Source organism: Salvelinus namaycush, chromosome 6, assembly GCF_016432855.1.
Source record: "Salvelinus namaycush isolate Seneca chromosome 6, SaNama_1.0, whole genome shotgun sequence".
Classification (NCBI taxonomy): Eukaryota; Metazoa; Chordata; class Actinopteri; order Salmoniformes; family Salmonidae; genus Salvelinus; species Salvelinus namaycush.
The window spans coordinates 34597403-34614624 of NC_052312.1; the positions used below are offsets into that span (position 1 = coordinate 34597403).

The 17222-nt window shown below is 46.3% G+C and overlaps 1 protein-coding gene across 1 annotated transcript in view; it reads left to right on the top strand.

Moving 5' to 3' along the window:
- Positions 1 to 17222, top strand: part of LOC120049082 (protein bicaudal D homolog 1-like) — a 29541-nt gene that overhangs the window by 3344 nt on the left and 8975 nt on the right. The window contains exons 2-4 of the mRNA XM_038995328.1: positions 15585 to 15797; positions 16175 to 16327; positions 16514 to 16994. Of these exons, the coding sequence (XP_038851256.1) occupies positions 15585 to 15797; positions 16175 to 16327; positions 16514 to 16994 (847 nt within the window). The remainder of the gene's footprint in view (positions 1 to 15584; positions 15798 to 16174; positions 16328 to 16513; positions 16995 to 17222) is intronic.

A 17222-nucleotide genomic window follows, 5' to 3' on the forward strand; every position in this document is an offset into this window, starting at 1 on the left:
ACCATGACCACCGTGTTCCTTCTCTGAGCTTTACTGGAAACAGTCCACCATGACCACCGTGTTCCTTCTCTGAGCTTTACTGGAAACAGTCCACCATGACCACGTGTTCCTTCTCTGAGCTTTACTGGAAACAGTCCACCATGACCACCGTGTTCCCTCTGTGAGCTTTACTGGAAACAGTCCACCATGACCACCGTGTTCCCTCTGTGAGCTTTACTGGAAACAGTCCACCATGACCTGTGTTCCCTCTGTGAGCTTTACTGGAAACAGTCCACCATGACCACCGTGTTCCCTCTGTGAGCTTTACTGGAAACAGTCCACCATGACCACCGTGTTCCCTCTGTGAGCTTTACTGGAAACAGTCCACTGTGACCACCGTGTTCCCTCTCTGAGCTTTACTGGAAACAGTCCACCGTGACCACCGTGTTCCCTCTGTGAGCTTTACTGGAAACAGTCCACCGTGACCACCGTGTTCCCTCTGTGAGCTTTACTGGAAACAGTCCCCGTGACCACCGTGTTCCCTCTGTGAGCTTTACTGGAAACAGTCCACCGTGACCACCGTGTTTCCTCTGTGAGCTTTACTGGAAACAGTCCACCATGACCACCGTGTTCCCTCTCTGAGCTTTACTGGAAACAGTCCACCATGACCACCGTGTTCCTTCTCTGAGCTTTACTGGAAACAGTCCACCATGACCACCGTGTTCCCTCTGTGAGCTTTACTGGAAACAGTCCACCATGACCACCGTGTTCCCTCTCTGAGCTTTACTGGAAACAGTCCACCATGACCACCGTGTTCCTTCTCTGAGCTTTACTGGAAACAGTCCACCATGACCACCGTGTTCCCTCTGTGAGCTTTACTGGAAACAGTCCACCGTGACCACCGTGTTCCCTCTGTGAGCTTTACTGGAAACAGTCCACCATGACCACCGTGTTCCCTCTCTGAGCTTTACTGGAAACAGTCCACCATGACCACCGTGTTCCCTCTCTGAGCTTTACTGGAAACAGTCCACCATGACCACCGTTTTCCCTCTGTGAGCTTTACTGGAAACAGTCCACCATGACCACCGTGTACCTTCTCTGAGCTTTACTGGAAACAGTCCACCATGACCACCGTGTTCCTTCTCTGAGCTTTCCTGGATGAAAGGGCAAAAGAGAGACTCTGTCATAAATGATTCATCATAGCATGCTCTGCTTTCATCATGGTAGTGTTGTGCTAGACTGTCAGATTTATTTCATGGGAATGTACAAGCCTGATTGGTTATTATCAACTCAATTACCTCACAAGGTCTCCTCAGTGTACAGGTAGCAGGAGTCAGTGTATCTAAGCACTATTGGGTCTGCAAACCTTTCATCACTAATTGCTATCAGCAGGTTTGATGAAAGGATGCTCATGAAAAAGCAAAGGGAAAAGATCACTTTTGGTGGTGGTCGTGGTACAGAATGAGTCACAGATTGATTAGTTAATCAATGGAATGGACATTTCTAATTACAAAGGTTCAATTGATAAAATGACCATATATAATAACACATTTGCGATGTATAATATCTTTCTTCAAGAGAATGTCCAGGTGCCAAGTGGTTATGCTAGATATTTCCCTTAGCCAAATTGAAGCCTGCATTTAAACCACCATTTTCTAATTCAGACATTAACCTACAATGACATAGTCTGTCTTCTGCTCTTCGGATTGTAAAACATTAGGTAATTGAGTCCTGGTATAATATAATCTAATAGCCATTGGTTAAAAGCAGGATATGACCCAGAAGGACCAGCCTTGGCAATAAAGATCTACTCACTACTTAATGTTAATCAGCTTGCTCCACAGTAGCCCATTAGATTCGTTTTGAAGGGAGGTATATTTAGTCTCCACTCATGTTATTTATTTGCTTTGGGAACATAACGTACACTCACTCCATCCAGGAAATGGTGCATTCATTTGTTCATTGGAAGTGGTTTTCAAAGAGTAGGCTATAGTACTATGTAGTACAGTGAGCTCCAAAAGTATTGGGACAGTGACAATTTTTTTGTTTTGACTCTGTACTCCAGCACTTTGAAATGATACAATTACTATGAGGTTGAAGTGTAGACTGTCAGCTTTAATTTCAGATTATTTTGTGTTCAGTAGAAATGAATGGGAAATTATGTTTTGTGTCATTTTGGAGTCGCTTTTATTGTAAATAAGAACATAGTATGTTTCTAAACACTTCTACATTCATGTGGATGCTACCCAGTGGTGACCCGTTATTCAGGGCAGAGCCCCACCTGTTTTGAGCCCAACACTTTTAGGTAAAAAAGTGTTGGGGGGCTTGCCTGTTTTGCCTATTATTTTGGCATTAATACGTGTCAAATATCAGTTTGCAAACAATGTAAAAAAATATATATATATATATGTAATTGAGTTAATAAAGCCGCATACAAACATGGTCTCTTTTTTGTTTCCTGTAGTAAGGCAGCTCCAAAATGCAGGTGTTTCAGCCTAGCTCAGTGCTTTCTGTGGTGGTGGGGCAAGCCGGCAGAAAATACAGAGCGTTGCGCCTGATTGGCTCTGTTTTCTGTCATGATTGGCTCAGTTTTCTGTCACTCATGGGACATTACGTCATCCCGAATTCAAGGTTAGAGCGCGAAAAATTTTGCCCCTTGGGTTCTGCCATAGAGTTAATATTAGAAGTGCCCGTCCAAGAAGGCTCAAGGTCATTGGTTACAGAAAGAATGACATCAAATCGCGTTATATCTACAGTAGCTTTGATTGGACTGATCATGTCAACATCATACTTCCAAAGTCTTAGCTAGCAGTCATCACCATGAATCAAGTGACAATCAAATCTTTTTCAGTCCTTGTCATATGAAGAGAAATTAGAGATAAACGTCTCGGTGCTGATCGGCCATTGGACATAAACATTACACAACAAGTTGGAAATCGCAAATTCAACAGTGAGGGGTTTGGGAAGGAATCAGTGGCTAACTGTGAGTTCAAGGGAACTTGGGGAAAAAACGAGCTACGACTGGGATAATACGTTTTGAACAGTCATTCAACTCGGAATCGTAAGTTCAGCATCTTTCTCTTTGATGACAAAATTTGCCAATGAAGGACCGCCTCACCACTTTCCTGTTCAATCACATCACAACGTCCAACAATGTCTTGTGCTGCTTCATACATTTTATAGGATGCCAGAGAGATATGTATACTGTAGCTAAAGTAATACTAAGTGTATGTTGTGTAGTACGCTGTTCGTAGCCCATTTACCTCACCTTAATAATTTGGTCTATTTTCACCAACGCGGTATTGTAAACACATCGTTCGTGGCCGGTGTATGCTTGTTTGCCTATAACCTGTTTTAGAGAAATGTAATAATCGAATATTGTAAGAGCTTTCATTGTCTGTTTATATGTAAGAACAGCCCATGTTCTGAATTATGTCGCTGTACATTTCAAAAGTGCTGAACAAATAGTTATATTGACTATGTCCGTCGTCTCTCGCTCATTAATGTCTTAATCAAAATGATGGATTGCTTCTTATCCGCTTGTCGTCTCCTTATGCCATAGTGTGTACATCTCAATTGTCAGTAGAATCCACATTTGTTTAAGCAAGTCAGCCATATCAGCTATGTTTTTTTAAGGGCAGTAAATGAGGCTGAATGAACTGTAGCAGTGGTAAGGTATTGGGACTGCTGTTGGGACTCTGCTGTTGGGACAGCTTTATGTAGGCCCTAACAGTTTGTGGGCACCGTTTGTCACCGTTATAGTGCAATTCATGTATTGTTTAGTGTTGTGTTGTGGCTCTGCTGGCATGCAACCCACATTTATTTTTTTTGCCCCACCAATATTTACATGCTAAAATCGTCACTAATGCTACCATGATTACAGACAGTCCTGAATTAATCGTGAATAATGATGAGTAAGAAAGTTACAGACGCACAAATATCATACCCCCAAGACATGCTAACCTCTCACCATTACAATAACAGGGGAGGTTAGCATTTTTGTGGGGACATGCCTATAACTTTCTCACTCATCATTATTCATGATTCATTCAGGACTATCTGTAGTCATGGTAACATCCACATTAATGTAGAAGTGTTTAGAAACATATTCTACAGTATAAGTGACTCCAAGATGACAAAATACATTATTTACCATTCAGATTATTTTGTGCCCAATAGAAATGAAACACAACCAAAACAAACAGCAAATGCATCCAACAAATTTGTAGTCACAAGCTTGATATAGTCATTGTGTGCTAGGAATATGGGACCAAATACTTAACTTTGTACTACTTTAATACATATTTAAGTGCATTTGTCCCAATAACTGACAGTCTGCACTTGTATAATTTCAATTCCAAAGTGCTGGAGTACAGAGCCAAAATAACTTAAAATGTTTCACTATCCCAACACTTTTGGAGCTCCCTGTATATGTACTGTGCTGTATGTTTACAGAGCTACTTCACTTAGCAAATGCAATCTCAAATGGAGAGGGAGAGAGTATAAGGCCAGGGAGGGAGGGAGAGAGAGAGGGAGAGAAGTGTTTAAGGAATATCAGTAACTGTTAAGAGTCCTTGAAGTGAGCATTTTCCATTTCCTGTGTAAAGTGCACCAGTGTCTGGGAGGAGCTGGGTGGAGTAATAACAGGCTATCTACAATTGACAGGTCAATCTACACCTCTCTGCTATACATTCCTTTATCTAAGCCTGTAAAGCCTCCCTCACTCTATAGCTATACATTACACACATATTACATCATGCTACATACACACACCTGTATCTAAATCTGCCCCGTATTCCTCTCTGCTATACATATTACACACACACACACCTTTGTGGCCCTAACCCAATTAGAGTACTGCTGTGTTATCGACTATATTCTCACCATCAACATTTTCCTAAATCCATCCGTCTCGCCATCCTATAACATGGTCCAATGGTCTTTATATTGTTCAATAAACCCTAGGCTATCAGTGATAGTGTAATGAGCTTATTGGAGTGCATTGTCTCGCTACTTGTCTCTTCTTGCATTAAGAATAAAAAACTTCAGCGAGCAGGCCTTTCTAATCGACCTGGCCCGGGTATCCTGGAAGGATATTGACCTCATTCCGTCAGTAGAGGATGCCTGGTTGCTCTTCAAAAGTGCTTTCCTCTCCATCTTAAATAAGCATGCCCCATTCAAAAAATGTAGAACTAAGAACAGATATAGCCCTTGGTTCACCCCAGACTTGACTGCCCTTGACCAACACAAAAACATCCTGTGGCGTTCTGCATTAGCATCGAATAGCCCCTGCGATATGCAACTTTTCAAGGAAGTCAGGAGCCAATATACTCAGTCAGTTAGGAAAGCTAAGGCTAGCTTTTTCAAACAGAAATTTGCTTCCTGTAGCACTAATTCCAAAAAGTTTTGGGACACTGTAAAGTCCATGGAGAATAAGAGCACCTCCTCCCAGCTGCCCACTGCACTGAGGATAGGAAACACTGTCACCACCGATAAATCTACGATAATCGATCATTTCAATAAGCATTTTTCTACGGCTGGCCATGCTTTCCACCTGGCTACCCCTGCCCCGGCCAACATCTCAGCACCCCCTGCAGCAACTTGCCCAACCCCCCCCCCCCCCCCCCCCCCTCCCCCTGCTTCTCCTTCACCCAAATCCAGACAGCTGATGTTCTGGAAGAGCTGCAAAATCTGGATCCCTACAAATCAGCTGGGCTAGACAATCTGGACTCTCTCTTTCTAAAATTATCCACCGAAATTGTTGCAACCCCTATTACTAGCCTATTCAACCTCTCTTTCGTATCGTCTGAGATCCCCAAAGATTGAAAAGCTGCCGCGGTCATCCCCCTCTTCAAAGGAGGAGACACTCTAGACCCAAACTGTAATAGACCTATATCCATCCTGCCCTGCCTTTCTAAAATCTTCGAAAGCCAAGTTAATAAACAGATCACCGACCATTTCGAATCCCACCATACCTTCTCCATTATGCAATCTGGTTTCCGAGCTGGCCATGGGTGCACCTCAGCCACGCTCAAGGTCTTAAACGATATCATAACCGCCATCGATAAAAGACAGTACTGCAGCCGTCTTCATCGACCTGCCCAAGGCTTTCGACTCTGTCAATCACCACATTATTATCGGCAGACTCAACAGCCTTGGCTTCTCAAATGACTGCCTCGCCTGGTTCATCAACTACTTCTCAGATAGAGTTCAGTGTGTCAAATTGGAGGACCTGTTGTCCGGACCTCTGGCAATCTCTATGGGGGTGCCACAGGGTTAAATTCTCGGGCCGACTCTTTTCTCTGTATATATCAATGATGTCGCTCTTGCTGCTGATGATTCTCTGATCCACCTCTACGCAGACGACACCATTCTGTATACATCTGGCCCTTCATTGGACACTGTGCTAACAAACCTCCAAACGAGCTTCAACGCCATACAACACTCCTTCCGTGGCCTCCAACTGCTTTTAAATGCTAGTAAAACTAAGTGCATGCTCTTCAACCGATTGCTGCCCGCACCCCCCCGCCCGACTAGCATCACTACTCTGGACGGTTCTGAGTTAGAATATGTGGATAACTACAAATACCTAGGTGTCTGGTTAGACTGTAAACTCTCCTTCCAGACTCGCATTAAGCATCTCCAATCCAAAATGAATTCTAGAATCGGCTTCCTATTTCGCAACAAAGCCTCATTCACTCATGCTGCCAAACATACCCTGGTAAAACTGACTATCCTACCGATCCTTGACTTCGACGATGTCATTCACAAAATATGCCCCAACACTCTACTCAGAAAACTGGATGTAGTTTATCACAGTGCCATCCGTTTTGTCACCAAAGCCCCTTATACCACCCACCACTGCGACCTGTATGCTCTCGTTGGCTGGCCCTCACTACATATCCGTCGCCAAACCCACTGGCTCCAGGTCATCTATAAGTCTTTGCTAGGTAAAGCCCCGCCTTATCTCAGCTCACTGGTCAACATAGCAACACCCACCCGTAGCACTCGCTCCAGCAGGTATATTGCACTGGTCATCCCCAAAGCCAACACTTCCTTTGGCCACCTTTCCTTCCAGTTCTCTGGAACGAATTGCAAAAATATCTGAAGCTGGAGTCTTATATCTCCCTCTCTAACTTTAAGCATCAGCTGTCAGAGCAGCTTACCAATCACTGTACCTGTACACAGCCAATCTGTAAATAGCACACCCAACTACCTCATCCCCATATTATTACTTACCTTCTTTCTCTTTTGCACCCTAGTATCTCTACTTGCACATCATCATCTGCACATCTATCACTCCAGTATTCATGCTAAATTGTCATTATTTCGCCTCTATGGCCTATTTATTGCCTTACGTCCCTACTCTTCTACATTTGCACACATTTTACATCGATTTTTCTATTTTTCTTTTCTATTGTGTTATTGACTGTACGTTTGTTTTTGTGTAACTCTGTGTTGTTTTTGTTGCACTGCTTTGCTCTATCTTGGCCAGGTCGCAGTTGTAAATGAGAACTTGGTCTCAACTGGCCTACCTGGTTAAATAAAGGTGAAAAAAAAAAAAATAATAACTGAATGATCAATGTGTGACCCTTGTGAAGGGGGTTTAAAACGGGAAAGGTTTTATTGTCACATGTTGGAAGCAAGGGCTGTTAAAGGGGAAGTAGGGGGAAAGGTTTTGTGTTAGATTTTTTTTTAAATATGAAAAATTCAGTGTGCATTAGCACTGCTGTCAGGCTAAAAGCAGAAGCGCCCAACCCAACCCTCAACTCCCATGATGTCATACACAAACAACCAATGGGATGTATCCTTCTCTAGCTTGACAACTCTATTATGAACTGTATATAATCAAGTTGTCCCCAGACGCTGATCCCAGGTCAGTTTTGTGTTCTAAGGCCTAATGGTTAATTGTAGAATGTGTGGGATGGTAAGCTGATCCTAGATCAGTGTCCGAGAGCCACTGCTACCTGGACCTTACCTTGACAGGAAGCAAATGGATCCATGTCTGCATGTCTATACTAAGGCATTAGTGTGAGTTATGGTATAGCTACTGACGGTCTATCATTGACTCTCAGATCAAGGAGAATGGCTTAGATCTATTAGGAAACACCATTAGCCACACTTGGGTACCCAAATGCATTATGTCTTTCCCACGGTGGGGTATAGTGTAGTTGGCTGGGAATCTATCCCTCATCTGATCATGCTGCTATTGTGCAGAATGATCTGAAATACTAAAGTACTTCTTCACACTTACTGTAGTATGTCAGCTGAAACTTTTCAGTTTATTGTGGATTCACTGTGGGCAAACAAATAAGTGAGGCCTACTTTGACTGAATGGCTAAAGTCTCACAGACCTTTCAAACCCCAGAGTGGATGAAATCCCTTAACAGTAGGCTAACTGTTTTCTTCAACAGCTACTGTAGCTGGGCTGCATACAAATGGCACCCTATTTACTCAAGTGGTTCATTTTATTTTGGCAGTTACATGTACAGTGCAATGTCTACAGAATGAATTGTCCTTGAATCACCACTCCACTCCACTCCCTCCAGCCCACCTCCTGTCGCCCAGAGGGGGGGTTCAGCTATAGACTGATTACTCCAGTCCAGAGGTCCTCCACTGTCACTGTGTAATCGACCAACCAGGCAGGAAAAAAGTAAATTAACTAACAGTGATATGTCCTTCATATCGATCGAACTGGGCCCCATGCTGTGAGTTTAGTGTGGTGACGCTAAGATATGACAGCTGTGGTCACCAACCCTTGTCCTGGGAGAGTTATAGGAGGTGCAGGTATTTGTTCTAGCCCAGCACCACGATTCAAGCATTCCATAATCATCAAGACCTTAGTTACAGTAGTTGAATCGGGTGTGTTTTAGAGCTGGGCTGGAATGAAATCCTGCATTGTACATACTAGGGGGTAGAAGAGGGGCTGTGTATCTAACAGGAGTGTGTGTGTCCAGGGCTGTAGACCAGTGTTTCTCTCCACAGGTGCTGTATTAGTCTGGCACGGGTCAGATGGCTCCTGACCGATCCAAGATGGTGTGAAATGGAGAGTTTAACAGGGTGTCACTGTGCCAGAGCATGGCCCTGTGTGAGCTCAAAGAGCTGCTAATGATGACATCACCCCTGTTAATGAGTGTGTCAGATGAGTCCGCCTGAGGGAGAGGGGACGGGGAAAGGGTACTGTCTATCCATTATAAAGAGAACCGAAGAGGGAAGAAGGGTAGAGAGACAGGGCAGTATGGTGAATCCGTCTATTGTCTTGGGAAACGCCTGTCTGTGAGAATGGTTGCTGAATACTGCTGTGTGTATGTGAGTGTCCAATTATGTAACACAGATCAAATAAAGCGTATGGGTCACTTTCATTCGACCGCTTTGGTTGATGTGTGTTGTTTGGTCTGTTGATACCTCAGCAGAAAGCTATGTGAATCCTTGGCACTGGCAGTCCACAACACTGGCTAGCTCTACAGGGAGGGACAGTGTGAGAAACTCAGAGGTACGGCCCATTACTGGTCTCTTAGAGTAGTTGTCTAAAGACACAAAGGAGAGGGAAAAAGGAGAGATAAAGCGAAATGGAAGAGGGAGGGAGATAGAGGGGGACTGTATAACAGGCAAAGTGCAAGAACCAATTTCAAAATGCTAATATCTCTCCCATTCTTCTCTGTCAGGCTGGCCGTGAGGGAAAGAGAGAGAGGTTGGGAGAAAGTAAAATAGTCTGTTATTATAGTAATTAACAAAGCTACTTTCCCTGCCATCCTCTCTGCAGACGGTGGTATCCTATGAGATAATAAAGACTGAGAGGGCCTCTGTCAGAGGAGCAGACAGTCTGTCTCTTTCTCTGTCGCCGTCTGGTGGCTCCCTCCCGCAGGGTGTGGTCTCGTAGTCAGTCTCCGTGGTCCAGTCCCGTGTGGCTCAGTTGGTAGCGCATGGCGCTAGCAACGCCAGGGTTGTAGGTTCGATTACTGGAATTTTCCAATGCTGGAAATCTATGTGTAAAGGATTTTGCGCTGCTTACTTAGCGAGTAACACGTCCTTGCGATTTGGCCCATATCTGGCTCCAACCCGGGACCTCTGTCTCACAAACACACGTGACCATCCTCCCTCAAGCGTCTTTTTTTCTTTTCTTCCTTCAAGCGTCTTAGCTGATCGCGCCACCTAAAAAGCTAGCTGAGGAGGCGACGCAAACGGGACACCTTAAGGCTGAGGAGTACGTGTCACACATCCCCATGTGCTACATATGCACTCACTACTGTGAGTCGCTCTGGATCAGAGTGTCCGCTAAATGACAAAAATTCTCTCTCTCTTTCTTGGAGCGTTACACCTCCGTTTGCATGAGGGGGGCCGAGGCCTGGTGGACACTGGGTCCAGAGTGACAGCTTCCTGTGCTTTGGGTGTTCACAGAAATGTTTCAAAGCCAGGAGCATGGATAATGGAGGAGCAACATTTTCACAACACACTGATCCAGATCAGAGTGCTGACCTCTGCCAGCGTGTGACATGGTGGACGATTCCTCCATAAAGTCCGCCAGGCTGCTGCAGCAGGTGTTGGAGGGAGTCCATTCTGCACTGCCGTGCTTGTTTAGAGAGATGCTGGGGATTAAGCAGAGACGGGACCGTCGGGGGAACACTAGGAGGGTGAGGGAATGTTCCTGTAGTTCAAGACTCCGGGCTGAGGATGGGCTGAGGGCAACATGGTGGCCGGGGGGATTTGGGACCTGGCTATTCTCTGAGAGGATGTTTGCGCTCCCTGTATACGCCTCTGATAGAAAAAGCGTACTGTTGATCTACAGTGGAGGATAATTCACGGGGTTATCACTACGAACAGATACGTGTCGTACCTTGAGCCATCGGTGGGGGGGGGGTCTTCTGTTGGGAGGAGGAGACAGTTTTTTTTCTTGTTCCAGGCTGGTTGTCTTTTTTTCTGTCCTGGGTGGGTGGTGTACAGGGCTAGGGTTGGGGCTGACTCTGGACCTATACGTTGGAGGGTCTAGGTATAACGTAGCCAACAGGGAAAGGGACTGCCTAGTAAACTACCTGTTGGGGCAGATACACATGTCAATGTGGAAGACCAGGAAACATGGGGGGGGAGGGGGTACGGACACCAGAGCTGTGCTGCTGGGGCGGGCTCGGCTCACACTGGAGCATGTACAGTATATGGGGGCTGCTGAACCCTCTGGGGGACTGTGGGGGCATCAGGGGCTTCTATGTACAGTGGACGAGGAGGGGGCTTAGTTTTAACTTTCTAGGTACGTTCAAATGAAATGAAGGTCTGGCTTTTAATGATGTAACTATTGGGCCAATAAAGGTAGTATTTTATTTTTCGAAGTTGAGTGGGTGACGGAGGTGGCCCTAAGGTACTGTGTCAGCAGGATGTCTCTCTGAAAGTAGGACACAAAACAGTGTAACAGATTTTTTAGTGATGCCTGAAGATACTGTAGGACTATATGAGTGAGTGGCACAGATTTCTTGGGGCACAGATTTCTATGTAACACCCGGACAACGAGTGAGTGTAACTAGTTAAAGATCTCTGAATGACTCGAACATCTATCTGTCTGTAATGAGAACTGGAGTGAAGAAGGGGACTTAAACAGACCCAGTTTACTGTAGCAATGTTATAATGACACACACACACCTCAGACGCCACAAGTCTGTTATTGTCTGTGGTATTATTTACTTTGTCATATTGGAGATTCCAGGAAACGACTGGTTGATCATCAATATATTGAGAGGCTAATATCACTTACATGGTGATATGATGTAATCTGATGTCCCCTGTGCTTTCTCTCCTCTCTCTCTCTCTCTCACACTCTCTCTCTTCTCTCTCACTCTCTCTCTCTCTCTCTTCTCTTCTCTCTCTCTCTCTCTTGCACACTCTCTCCCACACACTCTCTCACACTCTCTCTCTCACACTCTCTCTCTCTCTGAGACGAGGACAAACCTAAAACCGAGAGAGAGAGAGAGTGAGGGAAGGAGAGCGAGAGAGAGAGAGAGAGAGAAGAAGACGGAGAAGAGAGAAAGCACAGGGGATGACATCAGATTACGTCTCAGACAGTCTGCCTCTCTGTGGAAACCAATACCAACCTGCGGGTTTGAACCGCCATGTTTTCAACCGGGCCCACCTTGTAGAGGGGCGGACTTCAGAACCAGCAGCTGCGGTTTGATCATTCCATCACTACTGTTAACACCAACCACCATCTTTGGATGAAGACCATAGACTGTGTTTGACTGCTTGACCAGGCATCCCTGAGTGTGTCTGTGTTTGTCTGTTGGAAAGAGCCCTAAACCCTCCATGTGCTCTTAATACCTCTCTAGACTACAGCCCTAAACCCTCCCATGTGCTCTTAATACCTCTCTAGACTACAGCCCTAAACCCTCCATGTGCTCTTAATACCTCTCTAGACTACAGCCCTAAACCCTCCATGTGCTCTTAATACCTCTCTAGACTACAGCCCTAAACCCTCCATGTGCTCTTAATACCTCTCTAGACTACAGCCCTAAACCCTCCCATGTGCTCTTAATACCTCTCTAGACTACAGCCCTAAACCCTCCCATGTGCTCTTAATACCTCTCTAGACTACAGCCCTAAACCCTCCCATGTGCTCTTAATACCTCTCTAGACTACAGCCCTAAACCCTCCCATGTGCTCTTAATACCTCTCTAGACTAAAGCCCTAAAGCCTCTCTGTGCTTCTCCCTGACTAGAGCATCCTAGCAGTACGTCTGCTGACTCACCCTCTTCCTGTAAATGATGTCATTTGTTTATCTTCAGAAGGAGCAGAGAAAGTGTCCTCTCCTCTGAGGAATAATATACTGAGACATCTCCTCTCACCACTTCCTGACATCAAAAAGCAGGAATAGCCAGACAGAGACATAGCCGCACTAGGATCATGTCTGTCCTAGCCAGGCAGAGACATAGCCGCACTAGGACAATGTCTGTCCTAGCCAGGCAGAGACATAGCCGCACTAGGACAATGTCTGTCCTAGCCATGCAGAGACATAGCCGCACTAGGACAATGTCTGTCCTAGCCATGCAGAGACATAGCCGCACTGGGACAATGTCTGTCCTAGCCAGGCAGAGACATAGCCGCACTAGGACAATGTCTGTCCTAGCCATGCAGAGACATAGCCGCACTGGGACAAGGTCTGTCCTAGCCAGGCAGAGACATAGCCGCACTGGGACAATGTCTGTCCTAGCCAGGCAGAGACATAGCCGCACTAGGACAATGTCTGTCCTAGCCATGCAGAGACATAGCCGCACTAGGACAATGTCTGTCCTAGCCATGCAGAGACATAGCCGCACTGGGACAAGGTCTGTCCTAGCCAGGCAGAGACATAGCCGCACTGGGACAAGGTCTGTCCTAGCCAGGCAGAGACATAGCCGCACTGGGACAATGTCTGTCCTAGCCAGGCAGAGACATAGCCGCACTAGGACAATGTCTGTCCTAGCCAGGCAGAGACATAGCCGCACTAGGACAATGTCTGTCCTAGCCAGGCAGAGACATAGCCGCACTGGGACAAGGTCTGTCCTAGCCAGGCAGAGACATAGCCGCACTAGGACAATGTCTGTCCTAGCCAGGCAGAGACATAGCCGCACTAGGACAATGTCTGTCCTAGCCAGGCAGAGACATAGCCGCACTAGGACAATGTCTGTCCTAGCCAGGCAGAGACATAGCCGCACTAGGACAATGTCTGTCCTAGCCAGGCAGAGACATAGCCGCACTAGGACAATGTCTGTCCTAGCCAGGCAGAGACATAGCCGCACGAGGACAATGTCTGTCCTAGCCAGGCAGAGACATAGCCGCACTAGGACAATGTCTGTCCTAGCCATGCAGAGACATAGCCGCACTAGGACAATGTCTGTCCTAGCCAGGCAGAGAGTGCCTCGAGAGAGGCTACATATTGGGATTTGCAGCAAATAAAAAGGCTTGGTGGCACCGTGGCTTGTTCTGCTCTGCTCTGTAACGCCCCATCTGTCTCTAGTCAAGCGGGGAGAATGTTCTACTCTACTGTCAGAGGAAATTGGATGACCAGCGTTAGGGTAGGCATCCCAAATGGCACCCTATTTCCTATATGGAGCCCATATGGCTCTGGTCAAAAGTAGTGCACTATATAGGGAATAGGGTGCCATTTGGGATACCCCCTCAGCTTCTCTTCTCCACTTAAAGTGAGTGGCTGCGATAAGAGTTGATGCCATTGTAATGACATTGGAGGGGGACATTGTTTCTTTCAGGATGACATTTACTCAACCCGTAGAGGTGTAGAAAAAGACAACTATGATTTAATGTGGCTTTTAGCTTGATGTATGCGGTCATAGTGTAAGTTATTCCTCGTGCATGTATACAGGTATGACCCACCTCTTTGACCATAGATTGGTAGACCAGTTGCTTGCCATGGGTAATATAGGCACTGTATTTCACTTTACTGTGTACTGTACTTGCGTTTTGGAAATCCATCTTTTTGTAAGCTGAAATTTGATGTGCTCTCTTTATTAAAGGACACCTTTCCTAAAACGCTGGCATATAGTGACATCTGACAGAGTGAATGATTGTGTGTGTGTGTGTGTGTGTGTGTGTGTGCGAGCGTGCACACGTGTGTGTGTTTTGGCAGATGAAGGGCAGTGTATCATCAAACCACACATGACCTTTAAATCTTCAAACGCCGGAGGAAAGGTCTCGTCCCTTTTCAGTTGCAAACTGCTTCAGAACAGAACATATAACAGTCATAAACTACACAGCATCCAAACGTTCCTCAGTATCTCCAATAGTTCTCATGTTTAATTATGCTGAATCTGTTAGTTGACACAAATACGTCTCCGTGCAAACTCATTACTCTATTACAGTGTGGAACCGTGAGTCTGAATCGCACCGCTGAAGCTGAACTAATAGGAGAGTGATGAATAGCCTGTGGTAGTCCACTGTGGAGTCCCTGCATGGCTGTTTCTGTAGACTGTACTTATTCAGTGGGCCTGTAGGGAATATTACGATTGTCTTCCCTCTTGTCCGACTTTACGTTAAAGCGCACTTAATCCTATGTATTTACATGGTCATTATATTTAGGTTCCGTTTAGGTTCAGCGCCACGTCATTTAAAGTGCTTCCACACTGAAAAGTGAGTCAACTGTGCTTTGTCATTCGTCTGTGTTCCGTTGCTAGAAGCTCAGAGGAGAGCAGGATTCTTTGCCTCTCTCCGTTTCTCTACTTCCCCCAACAGTCTTTGTTTTATCCCTCCTTCCCTTGAGTTCACCGTCGCTCTGCACCGCAAATAGATGTTCCTACTCTATGATGTTCTTCCTCTCAGCCTCTTGCTGAGCTGTGTATTGATTGGTGTGTGTGTGTGTGTGTGTGTGTGTGTGTGTGTGTGTGTGTGTGTGTGTGTGTGTGTGTGTGTGTGTGTGTGTGTGTGTGTGTGTGTGTGTGTGTGTGTGTGTGTGTGTGTGTGTGTGTGTGTGTGTGCTAGGCGACGGAACAGTTTCAGATGGTGATTGCTCTTTACCTCTCCATGTATGTTTTATAGGAGTCAGAAAATAACATTTACATAACCAGGACAAAACAAAAGGCTATGCTACTGAAACGTCATAACTTCTCTCTCGCCCCTCCTCTGCCTCTGCCCAGGCGTTTGGCCAGACCTTCTCCACCCAGCGCAAGGTGGCTGCGGACGGGGAGACCAACGAGGAGAACCTCTTGCAGGAGTCAGCCACTAAGGAGGCATACTACACGAGTCGCCTGCTGGGGATCCAGTCAGAGCTCAAACAGAGCCGGGCCGTCACAGTCAACACGCAGGCCGACAACGAACACCTCAGTACCCTGCTGCAGGAGCTCAGAGAGGTGAGGCACCAGGGGTTAGAGGTCGGGGGTGGGGTTTAGAGGAGACTCAGAGCAGTGGCTACTTACTATATACATGTATGCACAGTTATTGGTGGTGGTGGGCCCACTATTTGATCTTAAACACAATTTAGTATGTGTGGCTTGTATATCCCTATCAATGCCAATCGGTCAATCAATAAAACATATTTAGGATATCCTAGGCTAAGTCCTTTTCACGTCAACATTTGTGACAAAATGCTTTACAGTAAATCCTTGTTGTGTTTGATAGTAAACCAGTCCAGTGTTGTTTTGTGATAATAACCACAGGTCTTGTGTATTTGATAGTAGCCAGGGTTGTGTGTGTTAACTAAACCCTGGTGTTTGTGTCTGTCCTGTAGAGTAATGAGATGTTGGAGCTGCAGCGGAGCCGGATGAGAGAGGAGATCAGGGAGTATAAGTTCAGAGAGGCTCGACTCCTACAGGACTACACTGAGCTGGAGGAGGAGAACATCACCCTGCAGAAACTAGTGTCCACTCTCAAACAGAACCAGGTGAGAGAACACACAGTACATGCACACGCATGCGGTTGCACACACACACACACACACACACACACACACACACTGTGTCCCCATCCCTAACACCACATTATGCCTCTCCCTCTCTGCTTACCTCTTCCTACCCTCCCCCTTTCCACTCCCTCCCTCCTTCCCTCCCTCCTTCCCTCCCTCCCTCAGGTGGAGTACGAGGGGTTAAAGCATGAGATCAAGGTTCTGGAGGAGGAGACCGAGCTGCTGAACAGCCAGTTAGAAGACGCCTTACGTCTCAAAGACATCTCCGAGGCCCAGCTAGAGGAGGCCCTGGACTCCCTGAAGAGCGAGCGGGAGCAGAAGAAGCACCTCCGCAAGGAGCTGGTCCACCACCTCAGCCTGTGTGACGTCCAATACACGGGCAGCGCCCACCTCACTTTCACCTCAGCTCCACCTAGTGGCACGGCTACGCCTGTCTCCGCCCTGTCGCCCAACTCAGAGGAGCTGGGCAGATGTAACGGGCATCTACATGGAGGGTCAGGAACTGGGACGGGGACTGGATCGCTGCCCAGGGCCAATGGAGAGTGTCGGGGAGCGGGGAGGAAAGGAGAGGGGATGGTGTCGGATCTGTTCAGTGAGATGAACCTGACAGAGATACAGAAGCTCAAGCAGCAGCTGCTACAGGTGGGTGGAGAAGTACAGTTCACTCAGTTTGAATGAGTAGAGTGGAGTTTCGGGAGCCTCTAGAGTTTGGTGCTCAGATTTCTCAGTGTTATAAAGCGTGTAACAATGACACACAGGAGGATATCAGAACACTGTGGCAAACAAACATTCTCATTCTAACTCATGAATGTAGACATAAACAATATTACAAAGTGAACACACCGATGCCGTACAAATGAACACGTCTATATCC